The 20,510-nt window shown below is 37.7% G+C and overlaps 13 protein-coding genes across 13 annotated transcripts; 8 read left to right on the forward strand and 5 right to left on the reverse strand.

Moving 5' to 3' along the window:
- The first annotated feature begins 24 nt into the window (after nt 1-24).
- On the forward strand, nt 25-1,079 carry WALSEDRAFT_34109 (hypothetical protein). The gene is made up of 4 exons (XM_006960549.1): nt 25-121; nt 169-258; nt 301-517; nt 562-1,079. Exons 1-4 carry the CDS (start codon nt 40-42, stop codon nt 917-919), a joined length of 747 nt encoding a protein of 248 aa, XP_006960611.1. The 5' UTR covers nt 25-39; the 3' UTR covers nt 920-1,079.
- Nucleotides 1,080-2,821: 1,742 nt separating this feature from the next.
- Nucleotides 2,822-3,142, forward strand: WALSEDRAFT_66443 (hypothetical protein; the record flags this gene model as incomplete). Its single annotated transcript, XM_006960550.1, has 1 exon — nt 2,822-3,142. One exon carries the CDS (start codon nt 2,822-2,824, stop codon nt 3,140-3,142), a length of 321 nt encoding a protein of 106 aa, XP_006960612.1.
- Nucleotides 3,143-5,987: 2,845 nt separating this feature from the next.
- WALSEDRAFT_49175 (DUF757-domain-containing protein) lies at nt 5,988-6,749 on the forward strand (the record flags this gene model as incomplete). Its single annotated transcript, XM_006960551.1, has 6 exons — nt 5,988-6,053; nt 6,107-6,148; nt 6,194-6,246; nt 6,292-6,423; nt 6,474-6,562; nt 6,612-6,749. The coding sequence occupies 6 exons, from the start codon at nt 5,991-5,993 to the stop codon at nt 6,701-6,703; spliced, it is 471 nt and encodes a 156-aa protein (XP_006960613.1). The 3' UTR covers nt 6,704-6,749.
- Nucleotides 6,733-8,327, reverse strand: WALSEDRAFT_61515 (hypothetical protein). The gene is made up of 3 exons (XM_006960552.1): nt 8,222-8,327; nt 7,905-8,172; nt 6,733-7,854 (listed from the first exon to the last, which is right to left on the reverse strand). The coding sequence occupies exons 1-3, from the start codon at nt 8,315-8,317 to the stop codon at nt 6,740-6,742; spliced, it is 1,479 nt and encodes a 492-aa protein (XP_006960614.1). The 5' UTR covers nt 8,318-8,327; the 3' UTR covers nt 6,733-6,739.
- A 16-nt stretch (nt 8,328-8,343) lies between these two features.
- Nucleotides 8,344-9,639, reverse strand: WALSEDRAFT_61516 (hypothetical protein). Its single transcript, XM_006960553.1, has 7 exons — nt 9,567-9,639; nt 9,388-9,523; nt 9,029-9,343; nt 8,620-8,980; nt 8,559-8,571; nt 8,467-8,508; nt 8,344-8,418 (listed from the first exon to the last, which is right to left on the reverse strand). The coding sequence occupies exons 2-7, from the start codon at nt 9,489-9,491 to the stop codon at nt 8,396-8,398; spliced, it is 858 nt and encodes a 285-aa protein (XP_006960615.1). The 5' UTR covers nt 9,492-9,523; nt 9,567-9,639; the 3' UTR covers nt 8,344-8,395.
- A 31-nt stretch (nt 9,640-9,670) lies between these two features.
- On the reverse strand, nt 9,671-10,909 carry WALSEDRAFT_61517 (Dihydroorotase). The gene is made up of 4 exons (XM_006960554.1): nt 10,778-10,909; nt 10,575-10,734; nt 10,114-10,533; nt 9,671-10,063 (listed from the first exon to the last, which is right to left on the reverse strand). The coding sequence occupies exons 1-4, from the start codon at nt 10,895-10,897 to the stop codon at nt 9,690-9,692; spliced, it is 1,074 nt and encodes a 357-aa protein (XP_006960616.1). The 5' UTR covers nt 10,898-10,909; the 3' UTR covers nt 9,671-9,689.
- Nucleotides 10,910-10,931: 22 nt separating this feature from the next.
- Nucleotides 10,932-11,994, forward strand: WALSEDRAFT_49185 (HisG-domain-containing protein). Its single transcript, XM_006960555.1, has 3 exons — nt 10,932-11,004; nt 11,047-11,152; nt 11,199-11,994. Exons 1-3 carry the CDS (start codon nt 10,947-10,949, stop codon nt 11,944-11,946), a joined length of 912 nt encoding a protein of 303 aa, XP_006960617.1. The 5' UTR covers nt 10,932-10,946; the 3' UTR covers nt 11,947-11,994.
- Nucleotides 11,995-12,022: 28 nt separating this feature from the next.
- WALSEDRAFT_61519 (dihydroxy-acid dehydratase) lies at nt 12,023-14,087 on the forward strand. The gene is made up of 3 exons (XM_006960556.1): nt 12,023-12,132; nt 12,186-13,769; nt 13,820-14,087. The coding sequence occupies exons 1-3, from the start codon at nt 12,034-12,036 to the stop codon at nt 13,880-13,882; spliced, it is 1,746 nt and encodes a 581-aa protein (XP_006960618.1). The 5' UTR covers nt 12,023-12,033; the 3' UTR covers nt 13,883-14,087.
- Nucleotides 14,088-14,092: 5 nt separating this feature from the next.
- Nucleotides 14,093-14,479, reverse strand: WALSEDRAFT_61520 (hypothetical protein). Its single transcript, XM_006960557.1, has 2 exons — nt 14,244-14,479; nt 14,093-14,199 (listed from the first exon to the last, which is right to left on the reverse strand). The coding sequence occupies exons 1-2, from the start codon at nt 14,452-14,454 to the stop codon at nt 14,132-14,134; spliced, it is 279 nt and encodes a 92-aa protein (XP_006960619.1). The 5' UTR covers nt 14,455-14,479; the 3' UTR covers nt 14,093-14,131.
- Nucleotides 14,480-15,377: 898 nt separating this feature from the next.
- Nucleotides 15,378-16,811, forward strand: WALSEDRAFT_61521 (ArfGap-domain-containing protein). The gene is made up of 3 exons (XM_006960558.1): nt 15,378-15,923; nt 15,969-16,017; nt 16,063-16,811. The coding sequence occupies exons 1-3, from the start codon at nt 15,745-15,747 to the stop codon at nt 16,789-16,791; spliced, it is 957 nt and encodes a 318-aa protein (XP_006960620.1). The 5' UTR covers nt 15,378-15,744; the 3' UTR covers nt 16,792-16,811.
- A 15-nt stretch (nt 16,812-16,826) lies between these two features.
- On the forward strand, nt 16,827-17,542 carry WALSEDRAFT_70686 (hypothetical protein). The gene has a single exon (XM_006960560.1). The coding sequence runs from the start codon at nt 16,846-16,848 to the stop codon at nt 17,215-17,217; it is 372 nt and encodes a 123-aa protein (XP_006960622.1). The 5' UTR covers nt 16,827-16,845; the 3' UTR covers nt 17,218-17,542.
- On the reverse strand, nt 16,827-18,165 carry WALSEDRAFT_61522 (hypothetical protein). The gene is made up of 5 exons (XM_006960559.1): nt 18,134-18,165; nt 18,073-18,080; nt 18,008-18,029; nt 17,540-17,960; nt 16,827-17,487 (listed from the first exon to the last, which is right to left on the reverse strand). Exons 1-5 carry the CDS (start codon nt 18,158-18,160, stop codon nt 17,246-17,248), a joined length of 720 nt encoding a protein of 239 aa, XP_006960621.1. The 5' UTR covers nt 18,161-18,165; the 3' UTR covers nt 16,827-17,245.
- A 54-nt stretch (nt 18,166-18,219) lies between these two features.
- On the forward strand, nt 18,220-19,863 carry WALSEDRAFT_70688 (hypothetical protein; the record flags this gene model as incomplete). Its single annotated transcript, XM_006960561.1, has 2 exons — nt 18,220-18,331; nt 18,379-19,863. The coding sequence occupies 2 exons, from the start codon at nt 18,220-18,222 to the stop codon at nt 19,860-19,862; spliced, it is 1,596 nt and encodes a 531-aa protein (XP_006960623.1).
- Nucleotides 19,864-20,510: the final 647 nt, after the last annotated feature.

The following is a 20,510-nucleotide window of genomic DNA, read 5'->3' on the forward strand; positions in this document are numbered from 1 at the left end:
TTGTTAGTTAAGAAGGATATTCTTATCAATCCGACGACGATGCTGGTAGATTACGCGAGTTCAGATTCCGACAAAGAGGAAATTTATGTACCGAAGTTACCTACAATATTTCAACCGAAGTGTTAGTTTGTTCTACTATCTATGTACTCCCCATTGATCTATATTCAGCGCCGAATGATAATCCATCAGAACATCAAGGAAGAGTACGATCGCAACCATTTAGGGAAGGTGTTTATTATACACATGTTCATTTAAGCAGTAAGCGTGTTTTATTGGTGATTATCATCTTACAACTCTAAGTACCATTGGATTACAAATTCAAAAAGTTATTAGAAGAAATATACAATGATTTTAAGGGAAAGTATAATAACATACATCCGTTATTCAATCCAGATGAAGATATAGATGATGACGACGAGTATTTCTATATAAGTTTGAGTAGACCGCTGGGATTACGTAATTTTCAAATCAAACCATTCAATAAAGCAATAGAGAGTATAACTAATAACCATAAAGCGTACGTGAGTACATTTATGTCATTATTCTCTAAGTAATTCGTAGTATCACGGTTTCATTCAGCGACATAGATGTCTTGTTTAACGATAATAAAACTCGCGCATTCATCGTCTTACCAATTGTAGCAGGGTACCAAGATCTGAATAAACTTCTCAGGGATATAGATAATGGACCAGTACGCGAAAATAAGCAAGAACCTTACTACGATCCGGCTGTTCTCCACACGTCAATTGCGTGGATGTTGACAACCGAGGAAGGCTTTAGTGAAGATGACTTGCGAGAAACTACTAGGGCGTTTACTGAAAAATACACCAGAAAGCTGCGTCTCCTTGGTGCTTTCGAAAGCACAAAAGTTAATGTCAAGGTATCTAAACAAGTATACACTCATGCATTGTCAAATTGAACTAAATTATTATACGGATGAAAATAATGAGACATCATTGAAACATCACTTGATTTTCCTGGTTCCATCAAAGTTTCTAGTAGACGAGACGAGAAACGTTGATGCTTAACTTATTTTAAAGCATATATGCAAGGACTTTATCACACCTCTTGTATCTAGCATGTACTAGTGTTCTATTTTAAATTACTATTTATTTGAAAAGACGCACTCTAAACTGGGATGATTATCTTATACGGAATGAAGGAAATACTGTCAACTACACAACCCTTTTGGCTTATGTGATAAAATGTTCTAATTTTGCCGTTTTGACATTGTCCGCAAATTACGATCGGCTAGATAATGGAGTCGGCATGTGAGTAATATCTTGATAAGACTAACACGTGGAATGTTATAAGTTATCGTAAAGTATTTTAGGTCTTGTGAAGTATTGTAAGTCATTGTAAATTAATGTAAGATGAAGTAATTAATATATACACATGAGACAGTGCGTTCGGAAGTTGTTAAACTAGAACTACGATGACAGAAAAAGTGGAAAACATCAGTGAGGCAATAAATCGACTGGAGAAATGCATAGAGGGATTGAAAGAATGCAACTTGAGCATACCATCTGACGAAAATAAACAAGCTAAGAGAAGCGGCTTCCAAACCTTCGCGATGGTTTGTAAGGCACTCGGTATATTCGTTTTGATCTTGTTAGTGTTTTATCATGTGGTCGCTTTTGTCGTCGTTAGTCTCATGGCGCTAGACGTTGAACGTTACATTAGCTTTTACCTGAATGGTATATGTAAATTTTACCAGAAATTTGGGTATTGTAAAAACCTTAGTTGGTAAAACATTAGGTTGAATCTATTGTTGTACTACGTAAATGATGGAAATAAATTGTCTCAATTTGTTCGAAAAATAATTCAGCTTAGGAAAGAAAACGATGGAAAGACAGCGAATGGAGTAAATGAAGGTAGATCATTGTTTGATATTTACCCTGGTTTTATTGAGCTTTGCATGTGTGTACGTGATAAATTGTCATAATTTTGCCGTTATGATATTGTCGGCATATTCACATCGGCTAGATGATGACTTGGCATGCGAGTGACCACTAGATAATACTAATTTATAGAATATCATATATCATGGTAAATTGTGGTAAGGCTGGAGTACCTAAAATATCCACTATGAAACTGTGCATTCTGAAATTGTTAGACTACAACTACAATGACAGAAAAAGTCGAAAATACCAAAGAAGTAACAAGTATACTTGAAAAATGTATAGAGGATTTGAAAAAATGCAACAATGTGAACTTACCATCAGACAAAAATCAACAAGACAAGGAGAGTGGTCTTCAAATCTTCGTGGATATGTGCAAGGTAATCGGTTTAGGCTTTTTAAGCGTATTAGTGTTAGGACATGTGTTCTTTTTTCTCGTAGTTAGTTTCATCGCGCTAGACCTCGAACGTTACTTTCACTTTTTGTTGGATAGTATAATCAGATTCTATCAGTTCTTTGGATATGGAAAGAACCTTAATTGGTAGAACATTAGAATGAATGTATCATTAGCCTACATGATTGATGAAAATTAATTGTCTCAATCTGTTAAAAAAAAACTACCCAGCGTAGGAAAAGAAATAATAGATTGAAAGACATTGAATAGAGCAAATAGAAATTACACTTTACTCAACATCTAGCTGATGATCTAAAACTTCCATATGTGTGTTCTTAGTGAAAGTTCTAATTTCTGCCGTTTTGATATTGTTCGAAAATCCACATCGGCTAGAAGATGAGTTGGCATGTGAATAACATTAATTTAAAAATAACACGCGAATTATTTTAAATTATTGTAAAAAAAAGAAGTACATAAAGTACTCACTATGAAAGAGGCATTCGGAAGCTGTCAAATCATAACTACGATGACACCAAAAGTTGAGGATATTGATGATAAAGTAAATAGGCTAGAGAAACGTATCGCAGAATTAGAAAAGCGCGATAATTTCTGCATACTACCAAACAAACATCAAGAAAATGAGGAGAGTCTCCTTTCCATAGTAAAGTCATTGTGTAAGGGATTCGGTATACTGGGATTGATCGCATTCACGGCAATTCATCTGGTTTTCTTTTTTATCTCTAGTTACAAAATACTAGACTTCAACATTGAAAAATACTTCATCTTTCTGGCGGAAAGCATTTGTAAGTTCTACCAGTTATTTGGATATTGTGGATGGGAACTTTAGCATGACTGTATTCTTGTACTATATAAATCTAGGAATCAGGTGCATTAATTTGTTCGGAGGATCAGCTAGTATAAAAAAAAGAAAGCAATTAACAAAGATATCAAAAATAAATTGAATGTCGTTCATATATTGCATCCTAAAAGGCATCTGGATGATCTAGGGCTTCATGTGTGTGTCGGTAAAATGTTTAACTCTGCCGTTTTGATATTGTCGGCAACTTCACATCGACCAGAAGATGAGTGAGTTGGCATATGAGTAATAGCCAAATGCAAATAATCTGCGTAAAGTACTTTTAATCGAAGTACTTAAGATATTAATTATGAGACATTGTGTTCGTAAGTTGTTATATCATAACTACAATGACAGAAAAGGTTGAAGAGATCATTGAGAAAATGAAAATACTGGAAAAACGTATCGAAGAATTGGAAAAGTGTAATAATAAAAGCAAACGATCAAAACAAGAAAACAAACAAGCTCAGGAATCAAGCGGTCATCAATCCTTGGTGTCACTTTGCCAGGTGTTCAGTATAAGTATTTTAGGCTTAATAGTGATGGGTCATCTGATACTCTTTTTCACTTTTAGTTCGGGTATATTTGAGCGAATATTTGAACGTTATCTGAGTTTTTTGTTGGAAAGCACATTTAGATTCTATGAATTTATTGGGATATCATGATTGATCTCAATTAAAATAAATGTATATAAATGTTGGTGTTTATTTATCCCAAAAGAACACCTAAATACTGTAAATCTCGTGTGTGTGTGTGCGTGTGTATCTTCGTATAAATACTCTAATCATGTTTTTATATTATCCACGAATCCACATCGGCTAGAAATTGAGTTGAATAGCATTCATCTAAGAATAACACGCGAATTATTTTGAATTATTGTAAGAAAGAAGTACTCGAAATGCACACTATGGGGCAGTGCGTTCGGAAGCGGTTCAACCATAACTACGATGACAGAAAAAGTTGAGGATATCAATGAGACAGTACATAGATTAGAGGAACGTATCGAAGGACTAGAAAAGTATCTTAATGTATCGATAAGACAAAAGAAAAACCAACCAAGTAAGCAGAATAGTCTTCAGTTCTTAGTGTCACAATGCATCACTTGCATTGTCGTCTTCAGTACATCGGCTTTAATCCTCTTCTTGCTTTTTACTTTGTTACATTTTATCATGTTTAGCGCCGCAGTGTTTGACTTGAGTATCGAGCGTTACATAAAGTTTTCGGCATTTTATATATGCAGATTCTACAGGTTATTCGGATACTGTAATAACTTCGCATTCCCTGAATATTAGAAAGATTGTATTGTTGCACCATATGATAAAGATTAGTTGTCTCAATCTGTTGGAAAAATTACTCAGCGTAGGAAAAGAAATAATAGATTAAAAGACAGAAAATAAAGTAAATGGAGGTAGCCCTCTATTATGATATCTACCTGGATGATATCGAGATTCACATGTGTGTCTGATAAAATGGTCTAATTTTGCCGTTTTGATATTGTCGGCTTATTCAGAACGGCTAGAGGATGAGTTGTCCTATGAGTAACATCTAGATTAGAATAATCCGTAAATTATTAGAAGATTATGGTACATAAGATATTCACTGAGACAGTGCGCTCGGGACTTGTTAAACCACAACTACGATGACAGAAAAAGTCGAAGATATCAATGAGAAAGTAAACAGATTGGAAAAACATATCGAAGAATTAGATGAGCTCGTTAATGTCTACCTACTGCCAAAGAAACGAAAAGGAGATGACGACGTGCCATTATACAAGGGATTGAGTATAATGGCTTTGGCTGGCTTAGTGCTATTCCATTTGTTAATATTTTTCATCTTTAGTTCCCAAATACTTGATTTGACTCTCGAGCGTTACATGCGCTTTTGGATGAAAAGTCTGTGTAGATTCTACCAGCTATTTGCACATAATAAATTATGTTTTTGAATGTATTATTGTGATTATATAAATCATACAAATCATTTGTCTCAATCTGTTCAAAGTAATAGCTAGCGTAAGAAGAGGAAACTGATTAACAAAAAGACAACGGTACAGAGAAAATCGACGATGCACTTTGTATCCCAAAACAACCTAATTGCTCTAGGACACTATGTGCATGTCTGTTAAAAAGTTCTAATTCTGCCGTTTTTAGATATTATCCGCAAATCCACATCGGTTAGAAGATGAGTTGACATTTGAGTAACATTCAAAAGGTAAAAATTTGTGGCTTATTGTAAACTGTTATAAACTATATAAGACCGAAGTATTAAAATATTAATTATGAGACAGGTCATTCAGAAGTAGTCAAATCATAACTACAATGACTGGAAAAGTTGAAGATGTCACGAGGAAATAGATAAACTAGTAAAACGTATCGAAGAATTAAAAAAAGCATGATAATGTCGACATCCTACCAAGGAAAGATCTAGAAAATGAAGAAAGTTCTCTCACCATAGTACAGACATTGTGTATTAGGATTAGTGTAATGGATTTGGTCGCATTAATGCTATCTTATCTGTACTTCTTTGTCATCGTTAGTTACAGAATACTTGACTTTAATATTCTTATTGGACGTTACTTCAAGTTTTTGGAGGACAGTATATGTAAATTCTACTAGTCGTTTGGAATATTATGAAACTTCTAATATATCTATCATTGTGGTGTATGAATCATATAAATCATAAAAATCATTTGTCTCTCAATGTGTTCACAGGAGTAGCTAGGGTGAGGAAGAGAAAAAGATAGACAAAAGACACAAAAATGGTTCTAATATCAAGTTTAACATAGTATTAGCAGAAATAGTAGAATAATTCCCTTATCACTTCCTTAAATACTTCTTTCAGGATGTCAGTATCAGCACCAGCCCCAAAGTCATTCAAGGCAGAGACAGCAGAGAATTTAGATGACGTGTGTAGAATATGTAGCAAACAAAATAATATTTCTAATATTTGAACGTAAAGATTGAGAAACAATTCGCCGTAAAAGCTGTTGAGCAATCAGATGTGAGTGTAGAGCGGAGAATTGAATAAGAAGTTAATAAAATAAAGGTTTATTGGAACATCATCACTAAAATTAAGCCATCTTTGCTTAAACTCACCCCGTATGTCTTCATAAGCTACACATATTGTCTTCTCATTTCGTAAAGTATCGACGATGAAATCGTAGAATCTTTCAAGGAAACATTCCCAGAATTACAAGGCGATAACATAATAAAGCTTAACGAGGATGACATGAAGTCTCCAAAAGGAAAGGAAAAGTGGAGAAACTGGATTATGAAGTGCGTTTTGAGCTCTCTAGGAGTGTAATTCTAACAAGCCACTCTTACAGGTTTGAAAAGAAGGTTGAATTCTACAACTTTGGTACTCTCCTTCGTACTGATGCTACCGGTGAATACGATCAATTCAACACCATGTTCGGTAAGTTTTGCGCTAACAAACCATTGCCATTATCCAACACACTCTTCAGTAACAAGAATGCACTTCTACGCTGTCGAAATCACACGTAACAGATTAGGTATCAACGATAAGATCTGGGAGAAGGCACAAGCATCAAAATAGATTTGTAAAAAGACAATTAGATAAAAACTCGCATTTCTACAACAAACCTTGCTTCTTTAATTGGTTGTATGTCTTCATATCGTAAACATTGCCCTGGTCATCCTCAATTTCCTCCACTGTTGCATTTGCTTGAGTTTCCTGTCTTCCTTGTATCTTCAACTTCTCAGCGAGGGCTAAAGCATCTGCTATTTTTGTAATTTCGTGGAAATGTTTTGTATTTGGCAATCCTAATGCTCTCATACCATACGCGTGGGTACCTTCTTGGAAATGTTTCTCGAAGTTTTTCCTACCATTGTATACCTTCCCTGAACAGATCTCGCATTCGTATTCTACACCCAAACCGTGTAACTTGAAAAGCCAAAATGGAATTGGTTTGCCATCCCAACCGAGTGGTAACTTAAGTGGGTTATAGATTTTACCTTCATCATCTTTCTCCTCTTGGACGACTTCTTCAATTGGATTGGATGTAAATTCTTCATATTGTGCTTCTTCTAACTCTTGCTCTCTTTCTCTAGCAGTGAGAGCAGATTTACGTTCAATCTCTGCTTTAGTCTCTTTTCTTACACCCGCTAAAATCGTAGCGTACAATCTCAACAAGGCTTCTTGTGAAGCTAAAGTTTTATCTTTTGATCTTCTCAATTCTGCTGCTTTATCGCTTGCTGGTGCGTCACCATTCTCTGCAACTTTTTCACCACTACTTTCTAATCTCTTCAAAGCATTTTGATATTTCTTTGATTTTTTGACGTTGTTGTATACATTTTGATTTGCATAATAACGTTGCATAACAGGATCCCAAATACCTTTACTTTCATCATTTGCTTCCTCTTTTGGCCAACCTGGAACAGTACCAGCTTGCCAACTTTCGTCAAATTTAGAGAGAGTTTCTAATTGTATTGCACTGTAATCATCGAATGGTCTTGAACGTTGCAAGAATGATTCAAGGTAGGTAACGAGTGTGTTAAGGTATTCACCATAGCTAGATTGAGCTTTAACTTGCTTTGGAAGGTCCTCAACTTGCTCAAACTCGTCGAGGTATTGTAAATAGTTTAGCCTTTTAGGTATACCTTTCAAATTGACGTATTGTTCATGCGATATGTGCAAATCAAGGTATTTACCGTAAGTTTCTTCACCAGAGAAGAGTGAGCTAATAACTGAGAGTATATAATAAGCTGAGAGTGTCTCTTACGTGATGACAACCTACCTTCTCTGTCCAACTCGTCTCTGAATCCGTCCAATTCATAGCGAAATCCATCAACCGGTGCGTTTGGATTCTTACGATGGTAGTCTTTAATAGAGGAAAGTCTCTCATAGAAGAGGTTCAAATCATCTGCGACTTGTGATGTACCAATTATTGTCAATTCCTGCTCTCTTTCAGCTGAATTGTAGGAATTCTTTAGAAATTCCCTTCTCTCTAGCATTCTATCCGTAACTTTAGACATCTGATGCTTCTGTGCCATTTGCTTCTTTTGCTGTAGGTTCGATGTTAGATTCTGTAGTTATTCGAAGCTAGAAACGCACCCCTTTGGCAACATCTAAGAAGAGTTCCACTAGATAATCCTCATACTGATCTATTTCTGAATGCGCATTACGCTCGTCTTCTAAGACGCTGTTCATATCAGAGAAGATGACGGTGGCTATTCAAGAAGTTATGAATTAATTTTACAATTATATTTACATTATTCTATATATTCTTTAATGTTGTTGATGCCTTTGTCCTATAGAGTTGTTAGAATACTCGAAATACCTCATTGATATACACTCACGACCAGCAGCGATTTTATTAGGGCATTGATTAGCATAGTGGCCTATTTATTAGGTTAGTAAGTGCATTTACTTCATTTAAAGCCAAACAGACCGTGTTGTCCACACTGTTGGGTCGTATGTTAGATATTGTACTACGAAAATAGAATACTCACCTTGAAACATAGGATATTTTCTAATCCACGTCGCACCTGCGCGTTTTGGTTATCGCGTGGCTTTTGATTAACATTTCTAATGAATGGTTCACCTGGACCTGAACCAGTGTTTGGAGTAACTAAAGACTTTTCACCTCTGTACGATTGTGGTCTACCATGAGAGACACCGCCTGGACCAATACCGTGGGCTATACCTTGACCAGGTTCACCACCGAAACCAGCACCAAATCTACGGGATTCCCAAGGTCCTCTTTCGTACGAGTAACCCATGTATCCAGGTGGTGGACCCAATTCTTCGTCTGGGACTGGTGGTGGATCTGCATCCTCGAGTGTGTATCGTTCAGGTAGTCTTGATTTTGGACTGTATGTCGTTCTTAATGGAGGGTTGATAAACAAGAAGTAAACTTACTGTCCACGAGCACAGTATGGTCCATCTGGACAATATCCAGCTAAGTATGCTGGACACGCTGCCCGCCGTATGTGCTTGAATGGACAATATGGTCCTCTCCTGCAAAAACCTCGCAAATACTCTGGACACTCGTTCTTTCTACCTTCCAAACTTGTATGTCTGTATAAGCATTCTTCTCCGTTAGCGCACCATCCCCATTTGACGAACCACCAGCATTCAGGCATTTTCCTCAAATCATATTCGTGGAGAAATTCGCATGCATCTCCCTTTTTACACAATCCTCTCAGCCAATGCTTACATACTGTGACAGCGCGTCTTTACTTGGTCAGTTGGATGTATGCTTTGTAGAATATACTCACTCTCTCTCACGTAAGTTTGTAGGAAGAGGCGGAATTGGTTCAAAGTTCTTTGGTGCTGGGTCTGTGTGTCTATAAGGACAGTTGTTGCCTCTAGGACAACCCATTGCTGTTAGATTATCTTGACATATCTGCGAATCTACTGATATCAGCTGGCTAGCTGGTCTACACAACAAACTAACCTCTATCTAGCTTCAACCCCAGCTCCTGCTTAGCGTATTTCTCTAGCTGGAAATTGAATTTATCAAAATTCGCTAGAGTTATCGTCATAGTTGAGTGTATAAAAGTAAAAGTGAAATATAAATTTAATTTACAATTTTCCAACTAATTTTATTACCTGCCATGAATGGTACGACAATGTTATCGCCTTTTGTGTACTCAATTGGTACTACATTGTCTTCTTTTACCAATTTCACAGGCTTACTATCAGCTTTTGGTTGAATTTGATAGAATGCTCTACCATTTTTACTAACAAATCCTTCGAGGTTATCGAGTGCTCCGAATGATTCCAAAAGGTGTGCACAAAGCGGGATTAATATCGCTGAAGTGAACAAACCAGCTGCACAAGCGCAAGCAGGTACGGATTCTTGAGTTTCAGCAATAAATCTTGGAGCTTTATTCAATTTGTTTGCTCTTGGGTGAGGAGCTGAATCAGAACCCAAGAAAAAGCGTGGATGTCCTTCAAATTTTCACGTCAAAATGATACTAATCTTCAATAGACCAACTAACCTTCTCTGATGACATCGCGGAGAGCATTTCTGTCTTCCCAGTATTTTGCTACTGGCTTGCAGAAGTTGAAACCCTGTCCAGCCCAATCGTCTACTATGAGTTGAAGGTGGTGTGGTGTAATAGAGCATCCAACGTTATCTGGTAATGACTTGACTTTCTCTACAGCAGCCTTCGTAGTGGCATGTTCAACTACAATACGTAATTTAGGGAATGACCTTGCGAGCTTATCAAGTTGTGGTAAAAAGCGTTCCTCTGCGTTTAAAACGGTAACGCCAGTTTCTTCAGAGGAAGGTACTTCACCGTGTAAGTTAAGGACCATGTTCTCCTGTTCCATAGCTTCGAAAACAGGATAATAAACTTCATATGACTCAATTCCACCATCGGAATTGGTTGTGACACCCCTAGGATAGCTTTTAACACCTGTATCTGTTAGAGTGATAGTGTTAGGGATGCAAACAAACCTGTTATGCCATTAGCAGCTGCTTTACGTATTTCTTCTGGCGTGAGTGAAGGTGATAAGTAAAGTGTCATAACAAATTGAACGTTCTTGGCTAAAGATTGCAACTTATTACGATATTCTACAGCCATATCAGTTGTAGTAATAGGTGGTTGAGTGTTTGGCTATCATTGTTACAAATATCGTAGATATCGATTAAGAACCTACCATAACTAAACAAGTTTCTACACCGCCTTCACTGACGAGTGGTGTAACCAAATCTGACATCTCAGACTGCCTTAGATGGCAATGGAAATCTGCTGGTGGTAATAAACTGATTTCTGACATATCGACGTAGAGGAAGAACTCCTTCAACTCGAACGACGAAGACCAAAAAATGGATTTACTCTCAGAATCTTTGAAAGGAAGATTATTATTTGCTATACCAAAGAAAGGTTAGTTTATTATCAATTACTATCCATACCAACTTTCCATAGGCCGTTTATATGAGAAATGCATTGAATTGTTATCTGGTGCAGACATACAGTTCACCAGATCAAACAGATTAGATATTGCTCTCTCACGTAACCACAATTTAGCTCTGTAGGTGTCTGCACTTCTCGGTTTGCAGATCACTTATCCCCGATAGCGTCTTCCTTCCCGCATCAGACATCCCTAGATTCGTCGGAGAAGGTAACGTAGCACTTGGTATCACCGGCCAAGATATGATAGCTGAGGCTGCCGTCGAAAACCTCGTCACAGAGGTTTTACCACTCGGTTTTGGTAAATGCAGATTACAAATCCAAACACCTGAGCGTGGTCCTTTACAAAAAGTAGAAGATTTAGCTGGAAAGACTATTGCAACCTCCTTCGAAGTCCTCTCAGGTAAATTTTTCTCAAAACTCGATGAACAAAGAGGAGACGGTGTATCTACAAAGGTTGAATACCTCGATGGTAGTGTAGAAGCAGCTTGTACATTGGGTGTTGCCGACGCAATCGTTGACTTGGTTGAATCTGGTGAAACTATGCGTGCAGCTGGATTGCACGCTATCCACACATTGATGACTTCAGAAGCTGTTCTCATCCAATCCAACAAGAAAGTACAAAATGAAGATCAAGAATTACTCATAAAGAAGATCATTTCACGTATAAGAGGTGTCATGGCTGCTAAGAAGTACGTTTTGTGTAATTACAACATCGAACGTAAGCACCTCGATGCGGCCATCAAATACACACCTGGTAGAAGAGCGCCAACTGTTAGTCCACTCGAAAATGAAGGCTGGGTAGCTGTTTCTTCGATGGTTGAAAGAAAGCAATTGGCAGAATCGATGGACGGATTAGAGAACAGCGGTGCCCACGACATTTTAGTTATTGCACTCGACAATTGTAGAGTTTAATTGTAGGATTTATAAAATAAATTTTTTTATTGGCTTAAACCGTCAATTGAGAAGACATCCTTATCGGGGTACACATAGGACGAAAAAATGATAATTAAGAGAGGAATCTGTAGTTCTAATAGATTGAACAAATTGAACAAGTACTCCTACATGGTCACAGAGCCAAAGTCTCAAGGTGCTTCTCAAGTGAGTTTCGCATTTCGGACTATGTATGACTCAGCTTACAGTACATTCTATAGGCTATGTTGTACGCTACAGAGGGTATAGAAACCGACAAGGACCTCACAAAACCAATGGTTGGTGTCGCCAGTATCTGGTATGAGGGTAACCCATGTAACGCTCACCTCCTCGGACTTGGACAACGTATCAAAAAGTCAATAGCGAATGCTGGTATAACCGGATATCAATTTGGTGCACCAGGTGTTAGTGACGGTATCTCAAATGGTACATTCGGTATGGCGTATTCCTTACAATCAAGAGATTTAATAGCAGATGCCGTCGAGAGTACAGCAGGTGGACACTGGTTAGACGGTATGGTTGTCGTACCAGGTTGTGACAAGAATATGCCAGGTGTTTTAATGGCATTGGGTAGACTCAACAGACCTGGTTTGATGGTTTACGGTGGTACAATCAAACCAGGTAGCTGTGGTGGTGAAAAATTAGATATTATTTCTGCTTTCCAAGCATACGGAAAATACTTGGATGAAAAATCTACAAAGGAAGCAGAAGAGAAGCGTTATCAAACCATTAGAAACGCATGTCCAGGTCCTGGTGCTTGCGGTGGTATGTACACTGCGAACACTATGGCTTCAGCTGCAGAAGCCTTGGGTATGACATTACCAGGTTCCTCTTCATTCCCTGCAGAATATGACGAAAAGAAAGCCGAAGCCGACAGCGTAGGTGACGCAATGATGAACTTATTAGTAAACGACATCAAACCAAGGGATATCATGACTAAGGCAGCTTTCGACAATGCTATCACTCTCACTATGATCCTTGGTGGCTCCACCAATGCTGTACTTCACTTGATTGCAGTTGCACACAGCTGTGGAATTTCAGTTACGATCGATGATTTCCAACGTATCGCTGAAAAGACACCATTCATCGCTGATTTGAAGCCATCTGGTAAATACGTTATGGAAGATTTACACTCATTGGGTGGTATTCCAAACGTATTAGGATACCTCATAAAGAAGAATTATATCAATGGAGACTTGCTCACTGTAACAGGAAAGACAATGGGTGAGAACATTGACAGATGGCAACAAAAGTACGGTGCATTACCAGATAATCAAGAAATTATCAAACCAATTGAAAAGCCAATTAAGGAAACAGGTCACATTAGAATTTTGAAAGGAAACATTGCACCAGGTGGAGCAGTTTCAAAGATTACAGGTAAAGAAGGTCTTCACTTTACTGGTAAGGCTAGATGTTTCGACAATGAAGAAGATTTCGTCACTGCAGTTGAACAAGGTACATTCAAAAAGGGTGAAAAAGTTGTTGTCATCCTTCGCTACTTGGGTCCAAAGGGTGGACCAGGTATGCCAGAAATGTTGAAACCAACTTCATTGATTATGGGTTACGGTTTAGGTCACGATATCGCATGTTTGACAGATGGTAGATTCTCAGGTGGATCACACGGTTTCGTAACTGGACACATCGTTCCTGAAGCATTCGAAGGTGGACCAATTGCACTCGTTAAAGACGGGGATGTCATTTCTATCGATGCAGTTAAGAATACATTGAACGTCGACGTCACAGATGAAGAATTGAGAGAAAGAAAGGAAAAGTGGACACCAAGACCACCTAGAGTTACACAAGGCGTGAGTTATAGCTATATTACAATGAAACCACTTACTAATATTTACAATAGACACTCTACAAGTATATAAAGAATGTTGGTGATGCTTCACATGGTTGTATAACAGACGCTTAAAAAACGATTAATCGCTTAAATCATCTTGTTCTTGTTGTTTTATTCTTTTAGAGATTTCATTCTCGATTAACTTTTCTTCTTCGCCGTGGATATCTTTGTAGTGGGTCAGACGATCATTTAGTTGGTTCTGTAGATCTTCTATAGCTTCCAGAGTGTTTTCTTTTTTAGATTCAAGAGTAAATGGCTGGTCTACAGACAAATTAACAAAAGCAGAGGTCATGGTGTGTGTACAAGAGCAAAAAGAGAAAATCAAGAAATGATATTGTTATTAACAGCAGTATCCCAGCACCTCTCTATTTGTAAGAGCGGTATATCCACTAAAAAGGTGTTAAATTGTTATCCATATGCCCCTTGTACTTACAATTCAAGCATTCCACCAGACTCTCTTTTATTCTTGCCTTTGTAGTCGGCGTCAGAGTACCAGCTTGGTTAGATAGACTGGCTATCGTGATCAGATCGTTTAAACTGTCGACGAATTCAGATGCACCGTGTAGACCTTGACTGGAGTATACGCTAGCATAACGCTTTGGTAGATCCTCAATTTCGTTCGTTATTAAAAGATTTATGTCCATAGTGGGTATAAGTTATATTACAGATAAAGCAGTGTCACTCCATAGTTCGGTCATTTAAATGCATTACACTATCACGGGTCCACTATCAAGAGCGTAACTGACTTGACCTGAGTTGATCATTATGCAAAGCGCTATGTAGTTATCTGATTGTAAGAATTCTTATTTAGCTATACACTTTCATAGTTCTTTCGTTTAGTCTTATAATATGCATTATCTGACATGACGAGAAAACAGATTAATGAATAGGAGTATAATTATGTATTTTACTACCATTATAATAGCCAACCATTCCTAGATCTACTCTTCTTTGTTAACAACCACCACGAGGGATGGATTATAGTACAGATTTGGCGTCAATAGCAAAAGATCTGCTTAACCCATCGGAACCTGATTATGCAGTTGTACGTGGCTATATCACCTATATACACAGCAATCTAACGCGCTAATCAAGCAATCAGCAAACCACCAAAATCGCGAAAGAGAAGATGACAACGTTTACGCGGTGTTACAAGGTATGATAAACACAGCCCAAGAAGATCCGTATTTAAATGGTAAACGCCGGGGCGACCTTCTGGAAATGCATACACGCTCAGGTAGACGCGTACAATCTAGCTCGAATAAGCGATTTAAAGCTGAACAAGTCGATAACGCTCTAAATCCATTAAATTTACTATCTTATAATCTACCATCAGAAGATGAGGAAGATGAAGATTACGATATGCCAGCTAAATCGCCACCAATTATACCAGGAAACATACTACAACAATACCAATCATTTGACGCTATATCTGACAACAACAAACCACCGTCTGAGCCAAACAAGAGGGGCAGAAAGAGGACAGAGGGTACAGACGAGGAAAAGAGAGTGCGTAGATTGGAACAACAGCGAGCGGCAGCTGCCAGAGCGCGTAAGAGTAAGAAAGAGGAATTGAATAAAATTGAAAAAGACAATGAACAACTAAGATATGAAGCGAAAGTAGCGAACGATCGTATAACAAGTCTCGAAAAGGAGCTCCGGGAAGCTAAACTACATATATATAAGTTAGAGAATGATAGGTTAGCCGTTAAAGGACAAAACGGACAACGTCATCCTGCTGTTAAGAACCTCATAGAAGCTGTACAGTCACTTGTGAAAGCAACCGACGGCGATGACTACGAAGTCTTAGACAAAGTTGATCAAGAGGAGGCAGCTCTTACAGATGATGATGATAATGATAACGAGAGTAATTGATGTACATAATTATTTATTTATTACCGCTTTTAGTTTCTCCTTTACTTCTTACTTAACAAATGTCATCATCAAACGCGACCGAAAGACTGAAAGAGGTACTCAAAAGGGAAGAGAACAAGAAATGCGTTGATTGTAATGCACCACAACCACAATGGGCGTCACTTAACAATTGCGTATTCTGTTGCTTGGAATGTTCCGGCAAACATAGAGGTCTGGGTGTACACATTTCATTCGTGAGGTCAGTATAGCGATATACCATGTGTATTTAGTAACCCATTATAAGATCCACCAACATGGACGCTTGGAAAGATGAACAAATTGGAAGAATGGAGGTAAGCTTGGGATTCTTCGTGGATATCAACTCTAACCTAATTTAGTTGTTTGGAAATGGCAAATTTAGGGAAGTCATCGAGAAATCATCCACGCTCTCACAGTCTACGCCAATCGAAGAGAAGTACACTTCGGAAGAAGTCGAAAAGTACAGAGAAGAAATAAACGCGATAGCGGCGGAGAAAGGCTTATGGTTACCAGCTCAATCACCTGCAACTACACGTACCAATAGCGATAATAGTACTCAAACGAGAAGAAGAAGGAAGGATGAGGTAGCTGCTGCGACTGGTGGGGCCGCGATAGCCGCAGGTGCAACTGCAGAAGCTACATCTAATGTAGATTTACCAAGTACAGCCAAAAATGAAGAATACTTTGAAAAACTCGGCAGAGCCAATGAAACAAGATCAGAGGAATTGCCGCCATCGCAAGGTGGAAAATACACTGGATTCGGAAATGCGCCTGCACCAAAATCAGCTTTGAGTTCAGATAATGTACCAACTGTTGACGAATTGAGAGAAAATCCAATGGAAGCAGTCACAAAGGGCTGGGGTTTGTTTAGCTCAGCTATTGGCGGTGCAGCCAGTGCGTTCAGGAGTACAGTCGATGACAAACTTTCAGATCCTAACATTGAGAGCGATTTACAAGGTTATAAAGACAATTTGTCTTCTTACTGGAACAAAGCAACGGAATACGGAAATGCAGCAAACGAATGGACAAAAAAAGAACTAGAGAAGCAATTTGGTAATCAAGCTAGTGGTAGTGCTAACAAATATTGAATGTAAAAATTTTGTAGAATGTATAACTTTTTACTACTCAACTTCGATGACGAAATGGTAAATGACATTATAGTAGCAACGGAGAACCTTAGGACGTTCATAAGTAAGAGGGACAGTACTAGCAAATTTAACAAAGTCTATATTGACGTATATACCTCATACAAGTTGGTAAACATCCGAGATAAAACTATAGAAGCCGAGCTCGATAAATCAAGGAGGTGTTATCTAGATAAGCTATCAACTGAGCTAGTCACTGCATTTGGTTTGTTACCTCCTAACAAAGCAAACGAGTTGCTATACAAGTCATTAGAGCAATTGTTAGCTGCATTGACGGACTTTATAAAGAAAATATACAGTCAACAGAAGAATTCGCGCAATAAATTACAAAAGAAGAAGTTTGAGAATGAATGGATAATAGTAGACTAGCTTCTACTAGCCTTTATCTACAATTTGTCTACAATTGGTCTACAATTTCTTCAATTTCCCAAGCACCAACCCATTTAACAATTGAACACTTCAAATTTCCCTCCTTTTCTATTCTATTTATTAACGGACGTGGATATCTAGCCAAGGCCGTGTCTTGTTGACGTAGATGAAGTAGCGGACAATAATCATTACCACCATCACCAACATAGAACACTTTTTTATAGTTTGACCAACCACCTTTAGATTCTACATATCTTTCCAATTCTTCACCTATTTATCTATGGTTATTGTGTGTACTTTTACTTGAATAGACAATCCTTACCTTTGCACATATTTGGTGAGCAGCCGACGACACACTTGTGTTGTTCACCGTTTGGATCGACACGTCTCTTTAAATCTAAACAGCCGTCTTCTGTCCAGCTTGCTCTGTTGGTAATGATAGAGTCAAACAAGTGTGTTATCTTATGATGCTCAAGGATAGTCCTGATGTAAACTTCGTTTGAGTTTGAGAGGATAACGAGGTCAATGTCCTTATTACGCTCTTTAAGGTTGATTAAACCTCTCTTCATAGCAGGGTGAAATGGCATTTGACGGAGAGATTCCTCAACTTGTTCCCTTGTGATACCATCAGCATGCAATTCCTTCATTTTCATTGCGACTAAATCGGTCCATTGTACTGTAGATTTCAGTGATTTCATCTGTCTTCTCTTTTTTGGATCGAGTACTTCGAAGACCCAGCGATCCTGTATATCGGAATTAGTGTGTTTATAATACGTTGAACTATACTTACGGTATCCTGCTCGGATAAAGACCTTATTTGTTAGATGAAAATAGCTCATTTCGGACTTGACTTACCAATCGAACTAATTAGTAGATAATTAGTATATGTCTTTGGTTATCTTCATATTCTACTCACATCAAAGGTAATGAGCTGCTTTGACATTTTCTAATAGCTACCTCCTCTAGAAATTACTATCTAGTTTAAGAGAAGAAAGCTTCAAAATGGAAATAAAAGTTTCTTACAAGAAGCAATCGGGAAATTTAAATTTATTAGATGATAGATTAGAGTTTAGTAGTCAGAATAGCTTCAATTTGAACTATAGTAGATTACTTAGTGAGTTAAAGTAGTAATCAACAACTCAAGCTAACATACATCTTAAGCATTGTTTGCTAGTAAACAAGGATCAACGCCAGTCAGGCTCAAATTAGATCTTTCAGACCCACAACAGTCTATCACTTTTACTTTTATACATCCCACTCATGCCTTATCACAAAGGGAACACGTTAAGGATAGACTATCGAACGCTATAGCAAGCAATAGGGCTAGTTCATCAAGGCAGGTTGAATCTCAGCTTACTTCCACCACACCTACGACACGTTCTTCTACACCTGGTTTGGGATTATCTAAGGACGATTTAGAAATACGCAAAAAAGTACTTATTAAAGATCCACAGTTGGCGAAATTACATAAAGATTTAGTTATCGCAGGTATAATTGATGAGAATGAGTTCTGGCAGGGTAGACAGCAGCTATTGCTGCTTGAACATCTATCACAATCACAGAAACCAGGTAAATCTTCGACATTGGTAGATCCACGACCAACATCATCACAACCTGGTGAATTCACAATTACAATTACACCACAATTGGTCCATGATATCTTTCAAGAATACCCCGTAGTACAAAAAGCATACGTTGAGAACGTACCAAATCCATTGAACGATAATGATTTCTGGATTCGTTACTTTCATTCACATCTTTTTGCTAGACATAGAGCTAGTTCAAGACAAGACGCGAATGAAGCGCGTAATGACCCAATTTTTGATCAATATTTAGAAGAAGCAGATGATGGAGTTGAACCAAAGCATAAGCAGAGAGGTGTATATGATAAATTAATAGATCTCGGTAGCACACAAGAGGATCACAAAGAGACTGGTAATGCTTTGGATATTACAATGCAAGCGGGTAAAGTTAAAGCTGCTTTACCACTCATGAGAAGATTTAACGAGCATTCCATGAGGTTGTTAAGTACGACTGTTGGTGATGAAGAGGGTGCTCATGATAATGATTATAATAATCAAATCACTATTGATGATCTTCAAGAACACCAATTACCTCAACCTATACGACTCAATATGCAAAACAGTGAACAATATTACACCTCTAATATAGTGACGACAGGCGATTACCAGCAATCTTCACAATTGGATAGCAAAACAATCTGGGATGATATAAAGAACAACCTCGACGAATGGGATGTTGTCATCACATTGGAAGACATCAAAGACACAAAAGACGCCCAAACGGAAGTTGAGAAGATTTTATCTGCTAATGCAGAAATTGCATACAATGACATAAACTCTAATGAAATATCAAATAGTGATATAATGAAAGCAGCTATAAATTGTCATACAGCTGCAACAGAATTTTTGAGATTATATTGGACAACAGTATTGAGTTATCCGATTGACATCCCAAAAGTAAACAAAATGATAGATTATATAAACAAAACACCGCAGAAAGTCGACGCGATTGTCAGATCTGCGTCTGCTATGAATCAAGGAGACTTGATCAGACAGGCGTTGCAACCTGTAATGAATGGTGTAACGAAAGTGAAAGAATATGAACGTAATAGAGCTAATTAATTGTATTTATATGAAGATAACGATATTCTATGACGTGATGACTGAAAAGAATTATGCTTGTTTACTAATAAAGTAATGCTAATTAGGTTTATTGCTATATTTCGTTATCATTTCGTCAATCGGTATTCTCTTCCTATGCTAGCTTGTTTTTAAACAATGAGACAATAAATCATAAATATCATATAGCACAAATATCTATACATTTTAACGTCCCCATTTACAATATCCAAATAACTGATAGAATTTACACGTACTTTCTAGGAAAAAAACGATGTAACGTTCAATTGCAAGTCCAATTTTAAGGTCAAGCACACGGTAAGTAAAGATGGCAAAGAGTATCAGGTGAGACAGCGCTATTGCGCCTAAAATAGATATACCGAGCATCTTGAAAACATACATTGTGACTTGGAAACCAGTTTCTTCCTGAACTTGTTTTTCTTCCTTCGGTGATATGTTATCATTCTTACGTTTTTCAAATTCCTCGAAACGTTTCTCCAGTCTGTTTACCTTCTCATTGATATCTTCAACTTTTTCTGTGATCGTAGTCATAGTCTAACAATATATAACGTACTGCCTCGTAGTTTCGATCTTGCAGTAATAATTATTCTAATCCAGATGTTACTCACATTCCAACTCATCTTCTGTCCC

Source organism: Wallemia mellicola, assembly GCF_000263375.1.
Source record: "Wallemia mellicola CBS 633.66 unplaced genomic scaffold WALSEscaffold_30, whole genome shotgun sequence".
NCBI lineage: Eukaryota > Fungi > Basidiomycota > Wallemiomycetes > Wallemiales > Wallemiaceae > Wallemia > Wallemia mellicola.